General features: G+C 39.4%; 2 protein-coding genes and 1 pseudogene across 5 annotated transcripts in view; 1 reads left to right on the top strand and 2 right to left on the bottom strand.

The window, feature by feature from the left end:
- Positions 1-8,049: 8,049 nt before the first annotated feature.
- LOC101589962 lies at positions 8,050-9,543 on the bottom strand (annotated as a pseudogene).
- Positions 9,544-9,643: 100 nt separating this feature from the next.
- Positions 9,644-13,479, bottom strand: Fbxo48 (F-box protein 48). 3 transcript variants are annotated; one of them, XM_004636192.3, is made up of 3 exons: positions 13,398-13,479; positions 10,630-10,971; positions 9,644-9,823 (listed from the first exon to the last, which is right to left on the bottom strand). In XM_004636192.3, the coding sequence occupies exons 2-3, from the start codon at positions 10,933-10,935 to the stop codon at positions 9,662-9,664; spliced, it is 468 nt and encodes a 155-aa protein (XP_004636249.2). In that variant the 5' UTR covers positions 10,936-10,971; positions 13,398-13,479; the 3' UTR covers positions 9,644-9,661. The 3 variants fall into 3 exon arrangements, with proteins under 3 accessions (XP_004636249.2, XP_023576658.1, XP_023576659.1); XM_023720890.1 differs by lacking the exon at positions 13,398-13,479 and adding an exon at positions 13,068-13,355; XM_023720891.1 differs by lacking the exon at positions 13,398-13,479 and adding an exon at positions 11,592-11,601.
- Positions 13,480-13,662: 183 nt separating this feature from the next.
- Positions 13,663-17,408, top strand: part of Aplf (aprataxin and PNKP like factor) — a 132,688-nt gene continuing 128,942 nt past the window's right edge. Inside the window, exon 1 of one of the 2 annotated variants that reach the window (XM_023720889.1) lies at positions 13,663-13,717. Coding sequence is in view for 1 of the 2 variants with exons in the window: in XM_023720888.1 (XP_023576656.1) it covers positions 13,913-14,008 (96 nt within the window). In the remaining variant the exon portion in view is untranslated. The other variant, XM_023720888.1, reaches the window with a different exon arrangement.

The raw sequence follows: 17,408 nt of genomic DNA, 5'->3' as shown, positions 1-17,408 counted from the left end.
GGCCCTGGATAACATAATCTGATGCCCTAAAAATATGAGGAGAGATAACCCTACTGAATGACAATACATAATAAATTCTCTATAGTTAAAACAGTATATAAATAGATTGATAGATCTGGGTTGAAAGTCCAGAAATAGACACAAAAAAGAAATGTATAATGTATCGCATGCATGAAATGCCTCCTCAAGTCACTGGGGAAAATACACATAATAAGTGGAGTCAAGACAACTGCATAGCCATTTGGTAAAGATAACTTGAATCTTTAACACATGTCCAGGAAATACTCAAAAAGAAAAAAAATGAGCTAGTAACTACAAGGAAAAACTTAGCTCAAACATTGTGAGTAAAATCTTTTAAATTATTCTATTTGATATTACCAGATATATGCATGTAAAATTGGAAGAAGAAAAAAAGAAATGTATAAGAAATTAAGAAAACAAAAAGGAGAAACAATTGATAAAAGGAGAGGAAACAAATTAAAGCATTACCTTCTTCTTTCCATTAAGGATCAGAAATGCACAGGAAGATAACACTATGTATTACAACAAGTACTCTGAAATTCATATTACTTTGTTAAGTGAAAATCTGCATCACTTGCATTTTTTCTATTTCTAGTCTAATTTGTGCTCTCTTTAAAAAATTTAAAAATATATTATTCCAATTGCATAGATACTATGGCAGAAAGCAAATACTTTTGATGTTAATAAAAAGAAGCTTTGTGGACATTGTCATAAACAAAGTCAAAAAACAAGTGACAGTAGAAATAGAAATTAGCAACATGTCACATGCAAAGAGCTAAACTTCTTAATTTATGAAACACTAATAATGGAGAAAACAGTAAAACAAATAACACAGGAATGTTTCTTTCTGAGATTTATTTTTTTATTTTTATTTTTATATTTGGTGGAACCAGGGATTGAACTCAGGCCCTTGTGCTTGCCAGGGAAGCACTTATTCCACTGAGCCATGTTCCTGGACCCTAGGAATGTTTCTTTTTCTTTTTTCCCCCATAATTTTATTGAGAAACAAATAGCAATGAGATAGTTTCAAACCAAATTGGCAGAACCTTTTCAATAATTAACACATTGCATACATTCTTCCTAGGGGTTAATTGCTGTACAAGTTGCAGACATGATATCCTATTTACAAACACCATTAGAACAAATCCCTCTATTCGTTAAGAGAATGTAACTATATATCTATCCTAACCACTTTGAATACACAGATACAAAATGGACATTCATCTATATTCCCTTTTTAGGAATGTTTCTTAAACATAAGAAATTTATTCATAGCAAGAGACATGTGAATTAATTCTATAACAGAAAGTTCATTTAACTGAATATTTGAAGAGGTTCATGATAAATCACTGGGAAAAAATAATCAAAATTACCATTTCTCACTTTCAGATTGGGATGCATTCAGAAGCTTGAAAATACATGGCTTTTTTGTTGTTGTTGTTGTTTGTTTCTTTCCCCCTTGGGACAAATGAGGGAAATTTGAATTTGGCTGGATATTAGATAGTATGCGTCTTGTATGAAAGTTGCATTTCTTGGGTGTGATTATGAAGCTGTGAATATGTAAGCATATGCTATCCTTAAGAAATACATACTATAAGAATGATCCTCAACATTCTTAAGGACATGGATCCTGAAGTCCTTATAACCATACATCTGACCATAGCAGAGTAGAAATGAATCTCCCTGTAGGGTGTTCAGGCAGAGTGGGCCCACAAAGAGACTGAGTTACATTACAATGTAACTACTTAGCTCTTACTTTGTTATTTTTAAAGAGAATAAAAAAATAATAAAGGACTGGGGAGTTAGCTTAGCACCATAAGTGCCTAGAACCCTGGCACACTGTGCTGGACCTGTAACTAGGGGTGGTGGCCTAGGTCTATAATCCCAGCACTGGGGTGGTTGAGACAGGAGGATCACTATGAGTCTGAGCTGCATAGGGAGACCCTGTACCACCACCACCACCACCATCACCACCACCACCACCAACAACAACAAATGATAGAGAATTTAAATCAAGGTGATAGGAAATTAACAGTGGTTATTATGTTGTATATTGTTATATTTAAAGTAGTTGCTCTGATTAGACATGTAAAATGCATCAAACAAAATAAGCACTCATCTGTTGCTTTCAATGAATAGAAATTAAATGAGTATGGTCTCTAGCTGCATCCATTTACCTATAGAAGCCTCAAATTTACCTTTCTTTATAGCTCAATAATACTCCATTGTATAAGAATACCACATCCCTCGGTTGGGTTGTTTCTAAGATTTAGCTATGACAATTGTGCTGCTATAAACATTGTACGCAGGTATATAGCTGTGATATGATGTTTTCAATTTTTCTGAGAAAATACCCTCCCCCCTGCCAAAAAAAGAAAATACCCAGAAGGGGAATAGCTGGGTTGAATGGGATCTCTAATATTAGGTTTTTGTTTTTTTTTTAAAAGCCAGGGATCAATCAAACTCAGGATCTTGCACTTTCCAGTTTCCAGGTGGGTGCTTATGCTACTGAGCTATATCTTCAGTCTTAATCCTATTTTTTTAAGGAATTTCCACACTGATTTCTGTAGTGGTTGTACCAGTCTACACTCCCACCAAGAAATGGGGAAGAGTTCCTTTTTCCCCACAGTCCTGGCAGCGTTTGTTATTGGTTGACTTCTTGATGACGGCCATTCTTTCTGGGGTGAGATAGAATCTCAGCCTTGTTTTAATTTCCATTTCTCAAATGACCGATGATGTTGAATATTTTTTCATATTTTTGTAATTTGTATTTTTTAAATCTGAGAAGTGTGTATTCATCTCAGATGTCTATATTTGGATTGGATTCTTGAATTTTGGTGTCCTGATTTTTAAAAATTCTTTATATGTTCTAGATAAAAGTTGTCTTAGAGGCAGTTTGCTAAAATTTTTCCCAATTTGGGTTTTCTTTTTATTCTATTGATGATTTCTACTGATGTGTAAAACTTTTCAATAAGATGAGATCCCAGTTGTTGATTCTTTGAAGTGTTTCCCATGCAGTTTGGTTTTTGTTCATGAACTCTCTGCCTACATCTATGTCTTTAAGATTTTTACCTACTTCCTCTTTCAGTAGATTTAGTTTTCTGTTTTAATATTTAGATCTTTGATCCATCTTGAGTTTAGTTTAGTGCATTGTGATAAACATGGGTCTAGTTTTAGCTTTTGTCATGTGGAAAGCCAGCTTCTCCAGCACCATTTATTAAAGAGTATATCTTTCTTCCAATGAATGTGTTTACCCACTTTGTCAAAGATAAGGTGGAAAGTGTTTTTGTAGTTGTGTCTGTATTTTAAAATCTATTTTCATTTATGAACAGGTCTGTTTTTTTTTTTTTTTTTTCAGTATCATTCTGATTTTACCGCAGTAGACTTGTAGTATAATTTCAAGTCAGGGACTGTGGTATCTTCTGCTTTGCCTTTGCTAACCAGGATTGCTTTTGCTACTGTAGGTTAATTCAGGTTCTAGATGAATTTTAGCAATGATTTCTGCAGATCTGTGAGGTATACTCATGGTATTTTAATTGGGATTGCATTAAATCTGCATAGCATCTTTGGGGATATGGTCACTTTACCACGTTAGTTCTTCCTGTCCAGGAGAAAGGAATGTCTTTGCAGTTTCAAAAATCCTCTTCAATCTCTTTTCTTAGAGTACTGTAATATCAATTTATAGATCTTTCACTTCCTTTATTAGATCAATTCCTAAGGATCTTATTCTCATTTTCTGTCCAGGGAGGAGTGTGGTGTTGTGAGGGGAATTGCACACACTATTAATAATTAATCTTGCCCACTGAAAGTACTCCCAACATTTTGCATTAATTCAGGCTTAGAACATTAGGGTTTGGTTTGCTAGGGGAAATATAAGGTGTCTGTCTAGTTAAATTTAGTTTCAGATTTAAAAAGGAATAAAATTTTAATGTAAGTATATCCCATACAACATCTAGGACATAGTAATGAAATAATTTATTGTTTATCTAAAATTTCTGTATTTTATTTGCAGTGTCTGGCTACCTGATTTGGAGTTCTCCTATTTTCTCCCTCCTTCTTCCTTTTTCCTGGCATTTGGTTGGGGAAGGAAGCAGGAAAGTTACTCTGGAAAGTAGCCTCTTCTTTTGTTACACTCTTTGTCACTGCCATCTACAGTCTCTTCTCAGCATAGTTGTCCTTGAGAATCCTCCTGCACCTTTGGCCCACTCAAATCTCACTGTTACAACTACTGTCTTAAAGATTCTAGTGTATCCTTTGTCTGGCTCCTGGTTTAGCTAGTCAATCCCATGGCTTCTGCTTTGGAGGGTTTATGCCTGAGTTATCAGTTCCTTCTCCTCATGGCCAGGGAACTTTTTTCAGGCCTCCTTAGTATTCCACAAGCCAGGAGTAAACTTGAAGCCTACCTTTCTCTCTTCACTGCCTTTAGAAGTCTGATGTAAACATATTAAAATTTTGTGCCAGCGTGGTGGCACGTACCTATAATCCCAGCTAGCTGGGAGGTTGAGACAAGAGCATCTCAAATTCAAGGCTAGCTTGGGAAACTAGGCATAGGCCAATCAGAGAGTGTCTCAAAACTAAGAAGTAAAAAAGGTTGGAGATATAGCTCTACATTCCTTGGTCTCTCTCTCTCTCTCTCTCTCTCTCTCTCTCTCTCTCTCTCTCTCTCTCTCTCATCTGGAATCAAACATAGGACCTTGTGCTTGCCAGGCAGGCACTGCCCCACTGAGCTACATCCATAGCCCCCTTTTTCTTTAAAAAAGTCTGAATTCTCTTGTTTCAGCTAAAGTATATATTTTTTTGTTGTTGTTGTCTTATTTTTCTGTGTATAAATAGTTTTTATATAGTATTATAATCTGCTGTGAAACCTGTATATTATTCTTTCTTTCTTCTTTCTTTCTTTCTTTCTTTCTTTCTTTCTTTCTTTCTTTCTTTCTTTCTTTCTTTCTTTCTTCTTTCTTTCTTCTTCTTTCTTTCGAGGACTAGGGATTGAACTCAGACCCTTGCGCTTGCCAGGGAAGTGCTTATTCTACTGAGCCATCTCCCTGGCCCCTACATTACCTTCTTACTGTAATTTTCAGTTTTAGAGTTTCAACTTTTATTTCTTGATTTCCCAGTTTTCTGGCAAATGTTTCCATTTCAATTCAGTTTCCTTGTTAGCATATATTTTTTTTTTTACCTTGAATTGAACTCAAGACATCACACTCACCAAGCAGGTGTTTATATTACTAAACTATATCCCTGACCCTACTCTATTTTTTAGAATGCCTAAGTTTTTATAGGGAATGTTCACACTATATATACAAAACTATAGAGGCTCTAGGTATCATCATGTCTACAACTTATTTTTAAAATGCCTCAAAAATTAATGATAAAACAAATATAGAGAGAAATTAAGAACTGGCATATTCAGGTAGATAATGTTTGGGTTTGAAACTTTTAAAAACAAAAACTTGGGAGAACATTCTTGGATCTTCCACCTGAGTTATTCATTCTAAGTTTTTAAGTTAACTTGTGAGCATTTATGGGGCACCCTGGGAAGTGGCCATGGATTAGGCCATTAGATCATTCTCTTTCAGTCTCCTCATTCCTAAAACAGAGAGAGCAAGAACACGTGCCTCACAGCATGGTGAGTGCAGCAGAGTAGGCCCCTAAGCAACCATGCCCAATGTAACTTATCTCTTCCGTCCACCATTGATCTAATTTTACAAACTTGATTGTTTTGGTTTTTCAACTTCGGACAGAAATATGAGTTCTTCTTTACACATTATTCCTATATTCCATTTCCCAATGTTAGTACTCATCTTACTTTTGCTAATATTATAGGACATGGAAGTCTTGGGAGAAGATATAAACCAGAGCAAATGTTAAAATTAAAATGTCTAGGAGGTATACTTAAAAGATAGGGTCTAAAGTTTATATTCATATAGATTAATTTTATTATTAATTATGCCTTGGTCTAAAACTGGTTATAAAGTAAAAGAAAATAAAGTTTCCTATTTTTTAAATTACTAGGTGTTACACTAATTAAAAATTTAAAAACACAGGGAATACTTTAGTACTTCCCCTCCGTATCTTCATTTTTTTCTTTTTCTTTTTCATTTATGTATTTGGTACAGGGTCTCACTACACAGCTAACACTAATGTGGATCCTCCTGTTTTCAGCCTCCCCAGTGCTGGGATTACAGGCATGCTCCACTACGTCCAGTCTTGGTTGCTGGCTCAGTGCACCCCATGAGTGGGGCTGGTGCAGCATCCAGGACTGGGGATTGAACCTTTTATCTTCATTCTTATGGAAAGTATATACATACCTAACACATTACATTATTAATGACTAAGAGCACTCTGTTCTCCTGATTTTTTAAAATGTATTTGATAGAGGGTCTCACTGTACAGCTCAGACTCGTACTGATTCTCATTTCAGCCTCTCCAGCACTGGGATTACAGGTGTGTGCCCAGTCTTGGTGGCCAGCTCAGCATGTCCTGGGTGTACTGGGGATTGGACCCAGGTCCCCGCTCTTGCCCAGGCAGGTGCTTAGGCTGCCAAGCTAGCTCCATGGCCCTGTCCTCCCATTTTGCTTCACCCATTAATGCTGTGAAAAGTGAATGACTTGGTCTGATAAATAGAGGGTTCATTTTGAATGGATTCATACAATTTATCATTAAGTTCTAAATTGTCCTCTTTCATGTACACTCTGATCATTGTTTGTAACTTAGTAGGCAACAAATTATTTTAATTCAATAGAAAAAAGTTTATTAATCTCACCTGCAAAGGTGATGCTTAAAATATGACCCAATAATGTAGTCATATTTTTGACATTATTTTAGAAAAAAATATTTCTACTTCCTATTTTCCTTTTATACATTGAGAAGACCACAACAAATATATATCAGCCTTAAGATCCATCATTTCATATACCTTAAGAGTTATATTTTGCATTTCTATAAATCTTTACTACTTCTAGTACTATAGCAAAACTGTATCCATAATTAAATTTTAAATTACTTATGCCTATAGTTTGTGTCTAGTTGTCCCTCCAAAGCCTCATGTAGTCATGGGTGGACTTGTAGACTTTGTGATGAATTCATGATTCAGTACTGGGAGTATGGGTGTGAGTGCTGCTGGGATTATGGGTGTGAATGCTACACCCAGCCTGGGGCAAATAGCCTGAATACAATGTAAGGGAGACAGGCTTGCTCTCTGTAGCCATTGTTGTCCCTACTTCCTTTTGCTTTTGTTCTTCTGTTTTCCACTGCCATGAGCTGCTGCCCTCTGCCATGTGCCAATCTGCCTTGGAGCCAGCTGAATATGGACTGAAACCTCCACTAACTGTGAGCTAAATAGATCTTTCCTTCCTTCATTTTGGGTGTCAGGTATGTGTCCCAGCAATGAGAGAAGAGTAACTGAGATAACTTACAACAAAGTAAATTTTATTATACATTCAGAGTAGGATTAAATAAATACAGAAATAATTTAATATTGTATAGAGCACACAAATGTGCCAGTTTTCTTAAATCATTTATTAATTAATTTATTTGAGAATGATATGAACAAGGAAATACAGAAATATCAAGAAGATTACTTAAATATTTATTGCACTTAGGGGCCTGTCAAGGTGATGAATTTTGCAAAAAAAAAAAAAAAAAAAAAAAAAAAAAAAAGGTTTTCAAGAAAAGAATTAGTGGTGGGTGAGAGGAAGAACACACCAGGTATATTAGAAAGCCTGTGCACAAGCAGCGAAGTGAGGACTTTCATGTTTACTTTCCTATTTAATAAGGGAAGTTACAGGGGCTGGGGAGATAGCTCAGGAGAATAAGCACTTGCCTGGCAAGCGCAAGGGCCTGAGTTCAATTTCCGGTTCCGAAAAATAAACTAAAATAAAAACAAAGAAATAAGGGAGGTTACTAAATATCTCTGGTGATTTTTCAAGCCCTCCTCCAATTTTAAGAAGAGACAACAGGGCTGGGGAGATAGGTCAGTAGAATAAGTGCTTGCCTGGCGAGTGCAGGGTCATGAGTTCAATGCCCTGTACCACAAAAAAATAAAAACTAAAAAAAAAAAACAAAAAAAAAACCACTACTGCCACCACCACCACCAACCACCCTCCCCAAAGAGACAAGATAAAAGATAGTCATGTGCTAAGGTTTCCCTAGAAAACAACGCTAGATGGTGCTATTAGGCTATCAGAAAAAATTTACTAAGCAAGCCATTGTGTGGCAGCTCTGAAGGTAAAATGTTCTGGAAGTTTCCTATGATTTTTAGCCCCTAAGAATCATCTCAGGATTACGGGAAAGTAATAGGAATATTTATCTGATGAACTTTAACCCTAAAATTGGATTACTTGCAAGTAAAACCACAGTTTAACATATTTTATTTATTTTTTTGGCAGTTCTGTAACTTTATTTCAAAGTTAGTTCTTGTCAACATTCCTTGGAGACTTTTGAATGTGGTAACACGGACATAGGTTACCAAGGTATACAGCTTGTTCGGTGAATTTTCATCCTCATTCCATTTCCTGGACAACTGTACTTGGATAGGATATGGGACATTCCTTATTCCTTTGGCCCAGACAGCTTTGGTGAGCCTGGTGTCAATGCGCATGTCTGGAGTCCCCATCTCCTTCATGGCAAACTTCAGGATCTCCTTAAGTGCCCGAGGGGCACACTTCTTGAAGCCTACTCCATGGATGCACTTGTGAATATTGATTGTGTATTCTTGGGTCACCACCTCATTGATGGCTGAACAGCCCTTCTTCTTGCCACCCTTCTTTGCAGGAGCCATTCTGCTGGGCCCAAGTTTTGGAAAAGAAGAGTGCAATGGATTGTGGGATGGAAAGCCACCAGTTTAACATATTTTAAAATAATTTCACTGTTTGACAGTTTAGTCTGATTCTACTTAAATGGAAATTAGCTAATGAAATCTGAGCTTAGTATTAATTTAAACAAATTCCTATGCTTTTTCACTTAGCTAGTACTTCCAAATCTTGTTACATGGGGTTGGGGGGAGGGCAGAGAGATAGCTCAGCAGTCTAAGCACCTGCCTGACAAGTGCAAGGACCCGAGTTTGATCCCCAGTACTGCATGGACTCTCCAAGCCGGCCACCGAGATGAGACATGGTGGAGCAAGCCTATAACTCCAGTTCTGGGGAGGCTAAAACAGGAGGATCAGTATGAGTCTCAGCTGTGTTGCCAGATCCCATACTAAATAATTAAAAAAAAAATCAAGTTGTATCTATTATAATCTTAAAATAGTTACTTCAAATTGTTTATAAAATTTTAAAAACTATCTTCAGCAGAAAATATTAAAGCCTATTATTTAAATTACAGTAATATGGTGACACAAATACATAAAATAGGAATCTCCACAGATTTCCACAGTGGTTGTGCCTGTTTATACTCCCACCAAGCGCGGAGGAGGGTTCCTTATTCCCCACAGTTCTGCCAGCATTTGTTATTGATTGATTTCTTGATGATAGCCATTTGTTCTGGGCTGAGGTGGAATCTCTGCAGAGTTTTAATTTGCATTGCTCAAATGACAAATTGTTGAGCAACTGCAACAAAAAAATATGCTTTCTACCCTGAGTCATTTTAGTTTTAAGTTCTCAGAGTTATAAGATTTGTTTAGTTTTTTTTTTTTTTTCACTTATCTTCTCAGTTCTGCTTCCAAAATTTCCCCCCATGTCTCTTTACTCATCGGGCACATGGATTTTTCTGGTAGACCACAAGCAGAACGGATGTTGCTGTATTTGCCACCGAGCCATTCGCCTTTCACTTTACTTATCTGGCAATTCCTCCGCAGTATGTCCTGAAAGGAATAAAGCGTCATCATTGAAAAAGAATGTAGTAGGTTGTGGGCTAGTGAATAGGTTTTAAACTAGAAAAGCTGACCCACAGGGCTAAGAGGAAGATCATACACATATGTGAATGGACATATTAGTATACATGTATTATATACAATATTAATGAATTGATGTACATATATGCATGGGTTTATACAGAGAGACTAGGCTATGGAATCTTCTGGAGGTTTTGGATTAGGTAGAGTGACAAGGTGCTTTCACCTCACAGAGGTACACTTCTGAAGGTAGGATTTGCAAAGGATGGGACAGATGGGAGATGGTGTAGACAGTGCTTAGCAGAGAAAGACTACTAACTCAACTTCTACTCACTTCCCAGGGTCAACGTGTTCTGTTCTTCTGCATATGTACTCCTTTCATCTCCAAAGTGAACCTGCTCTGCACATCTAATTTTCCCTCCTCCAAAATCTGTAGCTTGCACGCTACGCTATTCTGCATCCTACCTTCTCCAAGCAGAAGCTAAGAGATGCCTCAAAACTGCTAACACGACATTGTCAAAAACACTGTAAGGGCCGGCCATATAGCTCAATGGACTGAAGTGCCTGCTTAGGCAGACACGGGGACCGGAGTTTGATCCCCAGCGTGCTGTGCTGGCCATGACCCTGGGGCGCACTGAGACTGTGACTGATACTGGGCATGGTGGCACAAGCCTGGAATCCCAGCACTTGGGAGACTGAAAACAGGAGAATCACTATCTACGCAGTAAGACCCTGTACCAGAACAAAGCACCGTAGACTGCAAAGGTGACACTTACCCTCCAGGAATACCCACAGTTTTGATCGTTATCTACTTCTTGACACACATATTCTAGAGCCAAGCAGTGAGGCTTCCACAAGAAGTCATTGTTTTCTATGATGTAGTTCCATCTCCTGCATGTCATGAAAGCTCTGTAGAAGCTCTGAATGTCGTCTAGCTGACTGAAAATTCTCAAAGTAATTTCTGGAGGTAGCAGTTCAATGAAATTCTTTTGATTCTCATGTTTTTCCATATCAGCATCCACAGAGGTCAATTCTTTAGCCCAAACTGTCAATTTACTGTTCCTCCTGGAATTTTTCTGCATAGCTTGATAATTTAGTAAGTTATCCTCACCTGTAACCTGAAAGGCAAAGTTTAACATGTGTTCAATTTTTATCAGACAGTAAATCTTACTCTTAGTCAAACTTTTTTGGGCATGATTTGTTTTGTCTGTTTTTTGAGACGAGGTCTTACTATGTAGTTCAGGTTGGCCTTGAACTCTTTCATGTACCTCAGGCTGGCCTTGAAATTAGTCTTGCCTTAGCCTCCTGAGTGCTGGGATATAGGGGTGCACCACTCTGCCCAGCACTGGGCGTTTGAAAAGTTTCCCAATCTGTAAAATAGGACAAATACTGCTGCTCTTTTGTGTTCTTATAAAGATGGATAATTATAAAACATGTAGCCTCACATCTCAATTGCACATGGCAGTGCTCCTTTTGAACATTTTAAGCAAATATCTTTTTGATCCCTAAAGAAAATTATCTAAAATAGGTAAATGATTCCTCATGCTGGACTCCAATTTTTTGAGTTTTGTGATAATGACTACTATGAGGATACATTCAAGTATTTACCGCGAGTACTTTTGAAAAGTGCATGGGTGAAATTAAACTCCTTGCTTCATCTACAATTTGTGAGTCATGAAACTGGTGGACTTTTATTAAGAATTGTGTACCTAATTGTACCTAACAGGTGGATACTCACATTCACACAAATATCTGAAATAGACAAAAAGGATGAGATCTTAGTTATAAATGCAGTCTCAAATACCCAATTCCAATTCCTTTTTAAGATTAGAGTCTAAGAAATGGTCCCATAAAGCTATCCCATATACATAGTTAATCATGAGTTAAAAGTAACAGTTACCGAGACCATCACTCAAGTAACAAGTGTAAACAATGTAACTTAGGTCTACCCCGGCAGTAAAGCTTTAAAGCTCAATATTCAAGACACATTGGTGTAGGCTTTTTTTGGGGAGGTATCAGGAATCAAACTCAGGACCTTGCACTTGCCAGGCAGGTGCTTATGCCGGTGAGCTATCTCCCGGGCCCAAAAGGCTTTTTAATCAGTGTAATCATAGCTGGTAACATCATTAGAACTACTTTTGCATATAAAAACAGTCCGTATTTATTTAAAATCAGCTTGTTGCATTTTGCTCTTCCCTTTAAAAAGGGACAAAGGGGCTCAAGATACAGCTAATTTTTTTTTTTTTATCAGCTGGTAACAGTTTCCTTTTCTACAAGTGGTACTCTGTTATGTTTCTGGACTTGCCAGGACCACAGTGGCTTGCACTGATTGGGTTGTTAATGATCTAAATTAGCTGTGGTAGTTATAAGGTCTGGGGTCAGCAGGAGACTTCCTTTTTTAAAATTTATTTTAATTTTCTAATTAAATAAATAAATAAATAATTTTTTTTTAGAGGACTTCCTCTTGAGAGTTTGGGAAAATAAAAGAGCAAGTTGGAAGGCCGAGGATCTAGTTCAGCGGCATAAGCGTCTGCCCGGCAAGCGCAAGGTCCCGAGTTTGCGCCCTGACGAAAACAAAATGAAAGCACACTGGTAAACACAAGAACGAAAAACCGCGTGCAAGTTTTCGCCACACCCACTGTTCCCTCCCACCATCATCACAGACCAAAGCCAAACCATCTTGAATCTCGTACGAGAATACTACATTGTCATTACAGATTTGTCAGTTTTCCCAGGATCTTACTGTAGAATAAAATTCCACAGGAGGCGTATAAAGCTTTTTTTTTTTTTTTTTTTTTACCAGGAATCAAACTCAAGACCTTGCACTTGCCAGGCCAGCACTTGTCTTACTGAGCTTTATACATTGTCATCTAGTTACATCTTGTTTCATGCAAACACCAGAATTTCTTTTTTTTTTTTTTTTTTTTAATTGTTTGGCACAGGGTCTCACTCGGCAGCTCGGACTCCTAGTGATCCTCCTGTTTGCAGCCTCCCCAGGGCGAGGATTACAGGCATGTGCCACCACTCCGGGTCTCAGCGGGCAGACCCACGCAGCAAGCACGTGGTGCAGGGAACCGAACCCGGCAGGGTCCGTAGGTTTAAGCAGGCGCCAGCGCACGCTTTTGATTTTAAGCGGAGATGCGGTGGGCAGGTTCTTAAAAAAATCTCAAATTCCGTTTCGACCAGATATCTGGAGAACTGCTCCCGTTCTGACCTTTCTCCAAGTTTCGCTCAACTGTCCCTCCAGTAAGGCGAGAGCGCTTCTCTCTTTCAAGCATCGCTGGACCGAGGGGTGGGAGGGGTGGGCTTGACTAGATCTCAGAGAGCCCCCCGCCCCTTCCCGACCCCATCGATGGGGATCAGCGACCCCATGACACATCCAGGCCACCTCTAGCATGTTCACTTTGGGCTGCCGCTATCCAAGTCCGAAGAACTCCAGCACTGACAGGTGCACGAGAACACCCTTAGGCAGTGTCAACACAAAATGGCGTGTGCACCGCGGCGGCCCCCTCCCGCCGGCGTAGAAGAAGACCTTCCTACTTACGTGATCCGTCAGGCTTCTCCTCCCACGATTTAAATTCTCGCAGACGTCGGTCCTAACCCTGTAATCCTTTACCGGCCACCCTCTTTGCCCCGCCCCGGCCACGCCTTTCGCACAGGCGCAGAGGTGTGTCGCACGTCCTTCTGGGATTGGTAGTTTTCTTAAGGCACTTTTAGCTTGATAAAAGAGGAGTAGGAAGGTATCAAAGACTACAAGATCCAGCGTCCTATGAAGCCGGTGGGCGGTGAAAAGGGTTTGCAGGCGGAGGAGTCCGGTTTACAAACAGAAATTTGGAAGCCTAGTGAAGGGGAATCCCCGAGCACGTCAGTGGTTTCGGTGGAGGGCGGGACTTCGGAAACAGCTCCGGCCGCTAGGCTGGGCTGGACTGCGGTCCCCCGAGCTGAGTGTGGCCCTGCAGTGTGTCCTTCCTCTGGGCCTGGGAATGCCCCGCGCGCCTGTAGAAGGCGGAAACGACTGCTGGGGCTGCCTTCTCTAGAAAGGGCCTAATTTTGCCTGCTATGTCTGGGGGCTTCGAGCTGCAGCCGGAGGACGGCGGTCCCCGGGTGGCCCTGGCGCCCGGGGAGACGGTGATCGGCCGCGGGCCTTTGCTGGGAGTAAGTGTGGGAGGGGGCTCGGCGGACGCGGTGACCCAACAGAGCCCTTGCCGGGTGCCAGGTCCTCCCTGCTTCCCACCAGCAAGCGCTGCGGGTCTGCGTTTTAGAAGTTTGGGGTCCACTTTAGACAACTCACAAACATTTCTTTATGTTGCCTTTCAAACCCGCTGACTGATCACTCTAACCAGGGGTAGGACACCGAGATCGCTGGGGCCCAATCCCGCCCTTGTTTGTGTGACTCATCAGCTAGGAATAGTTATTCAGCTGTAAACTGTAGAAAGTAAACAAACAAGAACTTAGCAGCTTCTCAGGGCAGATAAGTATTTCAAGGGTCGAGAATATTGCGTCTAGGCCTGTGAGGTCTAAGATGTTTACAGTAGCATGTAGCTAGTTTCCTTTTAAGCCTTGTGTTTCTTTGAAGGACCAGATAGGCCCAATTTTTATTATAATGCCATTTTTAGTAATATCAGTAGCTAACCTTTAACGTAGAATGCGTACTGTTCCAGGTACTGACCTAAGGACACTTTGTAAAAATTTTAAAATTCTTTTTAGTAATTTTTTTTTTCCCCAGAACTGGGGATTGAACTCAGGCGCTTGTGCTTGCCAGGCAAGCACTTATTCTACTGAGCCATCTCCCTGGCCCTTTAGTAAATTTTTTAAAGATTGATTGATTGATTGGTTGTTGTTGTTACAGCGTCTCATTACTCGGTTCACACTAGTAGTGATCCTCCTGTCTCAGCCGCCCCAGCGCTGGTATTACAGGTGTGCACCACCACAATCCGGGTGCAGGGGTTCGCACTGTACGGGGAATTGAATTTGGGACCTTTGCGTGCCCGGGCAGGCACTTATGTTGCCTAGATAGCTCCCCAGCCTAAGTACGCTTTTTATATATCAACTAATACGCTTTTTTCAAAACTCTTTGAGCCACGTGCTTTTATTATCCCTATTATTCAGACAAAAGAATTGAACCATAAATCTGTTAAAGCTTTTGGATACAATTTGCCACAAAGCCATATATCCTCTATCATTTTTGGGAGGATTAGGAGTTAGAAAATTTGCAAATTGCTTTTGGAATTCTGTAGATCACTTCTTTGGTACATCTGTATGTGTACACGTGTGCGTTTCCTCTAGTGCTCAACATTCTCATGTAATGTCCACTTTGTACAGAACATTTTGCAGATCCCAGCACTGTGGAGCTTGCAAATATGAAGGAGTTGTGGTGTCCCTATTCTGTAGGAGTTTTCTTTTGGACTGTTTATATAGACCTTTGGTAGTTGATACCAAAGAGTAAAGAGCATTGATTATTTTTTCTGGTTAACTTCTGGGAGCAGGGAAAGGAGTAGTGGTTTAAGGTTGTCTTATAGAAGTTGGTCATAAGGGTGTGTGTGTGTGTGTATGTGTGTGTAAATACACATGTATATGTAGGAAGGTTATTGAGAAAGAAGTTCATGTTGCTAAATTTGTTTTCCTTCCGGGCAAGTGATTATTTAAATGTTTGAATAACATCTTACCACTTTTCTCCACTTTGCTAGTCTATACAAACATTTAAAGGAGCTCCTGAGAGTTGTTTTTGTTTGGTTATGGAGGTTAGAAACTCAGTGTTTCATCTTGTAATTATATGCGTGCTATTAAAAAGTTTTGACTTGCTTAAGAAATTGTGTCACCAATACATAGTACTATGGGTTTGGTTAAAAGATGGATGGAATTTTGTCCTGTGTTTTTATAACCTTGGCAGCAGCTTGCAGACATTTTCATTACATGTAGCTTATTTTTTGTGTAATAGTTTGCTGATGTGTGGTATGTGTAACAAAGGCAAGTAGAATGTTGGTCAATCATTTTGTCAGGATTTTGCTTTTCCTTTATTTATTTTTTTGTGCTACTAGGGATTGAGCCCAGCACCTTTGCATTGAATTATATTGCTAGCTAGCCCTTTTTATTTTTATTTTTTATTCTTGACTCAGAGTCTGCCTAAGTCATGAAGTTGCCTGGGCTAGGTTAGAATTTTTAATCCTTCATCCTTTTAATGGTGTGGGATTACAGGTGTGCACTGTTACACCTGGGTTCTGCATTTCCTTCTTACACACTCATTCAGTATGAGATTCTGTCATCAGATTTGGCAGATGACATTCTAAATGTGTTGATGGAAAAAGTTTGAAAAATAAGCAAATCACTTTGTGGCTTTAGATTCTCGAGTGGACACAGGTAGTTGTTTCTTTGCAGTGTGTACTGGTGGTGGTGGCATGTACCTGTAATTCCAGCTACTTGGAGGCGGAAGCCAGAGGATTGTAAATTGGAAGTCAGCCTGCATGACTTAGAGAGACAGAAGCTCAAAAAATAAAAAGGGCTGGAGATGTAGCACAGTGTTAAAGTGTCCCTGCATGTGCTATCCAGTATTGCATGAAGAAGAAAGCACAACACGAGGGCTACCCTTTCCAACAAAGCAACTTCAGTGATATTTTTCTGTAGTTCAAAAGAGAGAACAGTTCTACGTGAAAAAACCCAGGGAGGGGCCAGGGAGATGGCTCAGTGGAATAAGCACTTCCTTGGCAAGTGCAAGGGCCTGAGTTCAATCCCCGGTTTTGAAAAAAAAAAAAAAACAAAAAAAAAAACAACCCAGGGAGTTCACTGCAAGTTCATGTGTATCTCAATATTAAACAGAGAATAACTTTTCTCACTTAATTAGACATGTTTTTCTGACTCAAAACTGCACAGACCTTAATTGCTTTACAATTCAGTATATATAGTGGTCTTGGTAGTAAAACACTGAAAAAATTCTTTTTTTTTTTTAAAAAAAAATCTTTTATTTATTTAGTACAGGATCTTGCTATAATTCTCCTGTCTCAGCCTCCCAGTACTGGGATTACAGGTGTGCACTACCACACCTGGCTTTGGGGCTGGCATGGCATAAGGTGCTGGGGATCGAACGGAGGTTCTTGGGCTTGCCAGGCAAGCACTTGGACTGCTGAGCTATCTCCCCAGCCCAAAATTTCTTTTTTGAGACAGAGTTTCACTATGCATGTCAGACTGGCCTTGAACTCACTCACCAGCCCAGGCTAGCTTTGAACTCACAGTGGTCCTCCTGTCTCAGCCTCCCAAGTACTGGAGTTACAGGCATGTGCCACCGTGCCCTGCTGGTAGTGAAATATTTTAACAGTGAGCATGTCTTTATATCTTTACAGTGTCAGGAATACACAGCAAAGAAACATCACATGCAGAGGACAAAGTATAATGAAATTGAATCTTTGTTACAAATATTCCTTTTTAAAATATATTAGATTTTTTTTTTTTTTTTTTTAAACAAGGAATCAAACTCAAGACCATACACTTGGCAGGCAGGCACTGTGCCACTGAGCTATATCCCTGCCCCAAATATATTAGTTTTTAAATGTAGCCATTAGTT

This window comes from Octodon degus, unplaced genomic scaffold (genome assembly GCF_000260255.1).
Source record: "Octodon degus isolate 3935 unplaced genomic scaffold, OctDeg1.0 scaffold00078, whole genome shotgun sequence".
In the NCBI taxonomy this organism is placed as follows: Eukaryota; Metazoa; Chordata; class Mammalia; order Rodentia; family Octodontidae; genus Octodon; species Octodon degus.
Note: the sequence above shows the minus strand (reverse complement) of the source record. Positions and strands in the feature narration are given on the sequence as shown.

What these genes read in the sequence shown, in the direction of transcription:
- Fbxo48 (XM_023720890.1), bottom strand. Translation starts at nt 13,250, where the DNA reads ATGCTAGAGGTGGCCTGGATGTGTCATGGGGTCGCTGATCCCCATCGA. An exon ending in TGAGCGAAACTTGGAGAAAG is followed by an intron (nt 10,972 to 13,067) that starts GTCAGAACGGGA and finishes TTTGCCTTTCAG; the next exon opens with GTTACAGGTGAGGATAACTT. An exon ending in ACTGTGGGTATTCCTGGAGG is followed by an intron (nt 9,824 to 10,629) that starts GTAAGTGTCACC and finishes TATTCCTTTCAG; the next exon opens with GACATACTGCGGAGGAATTG.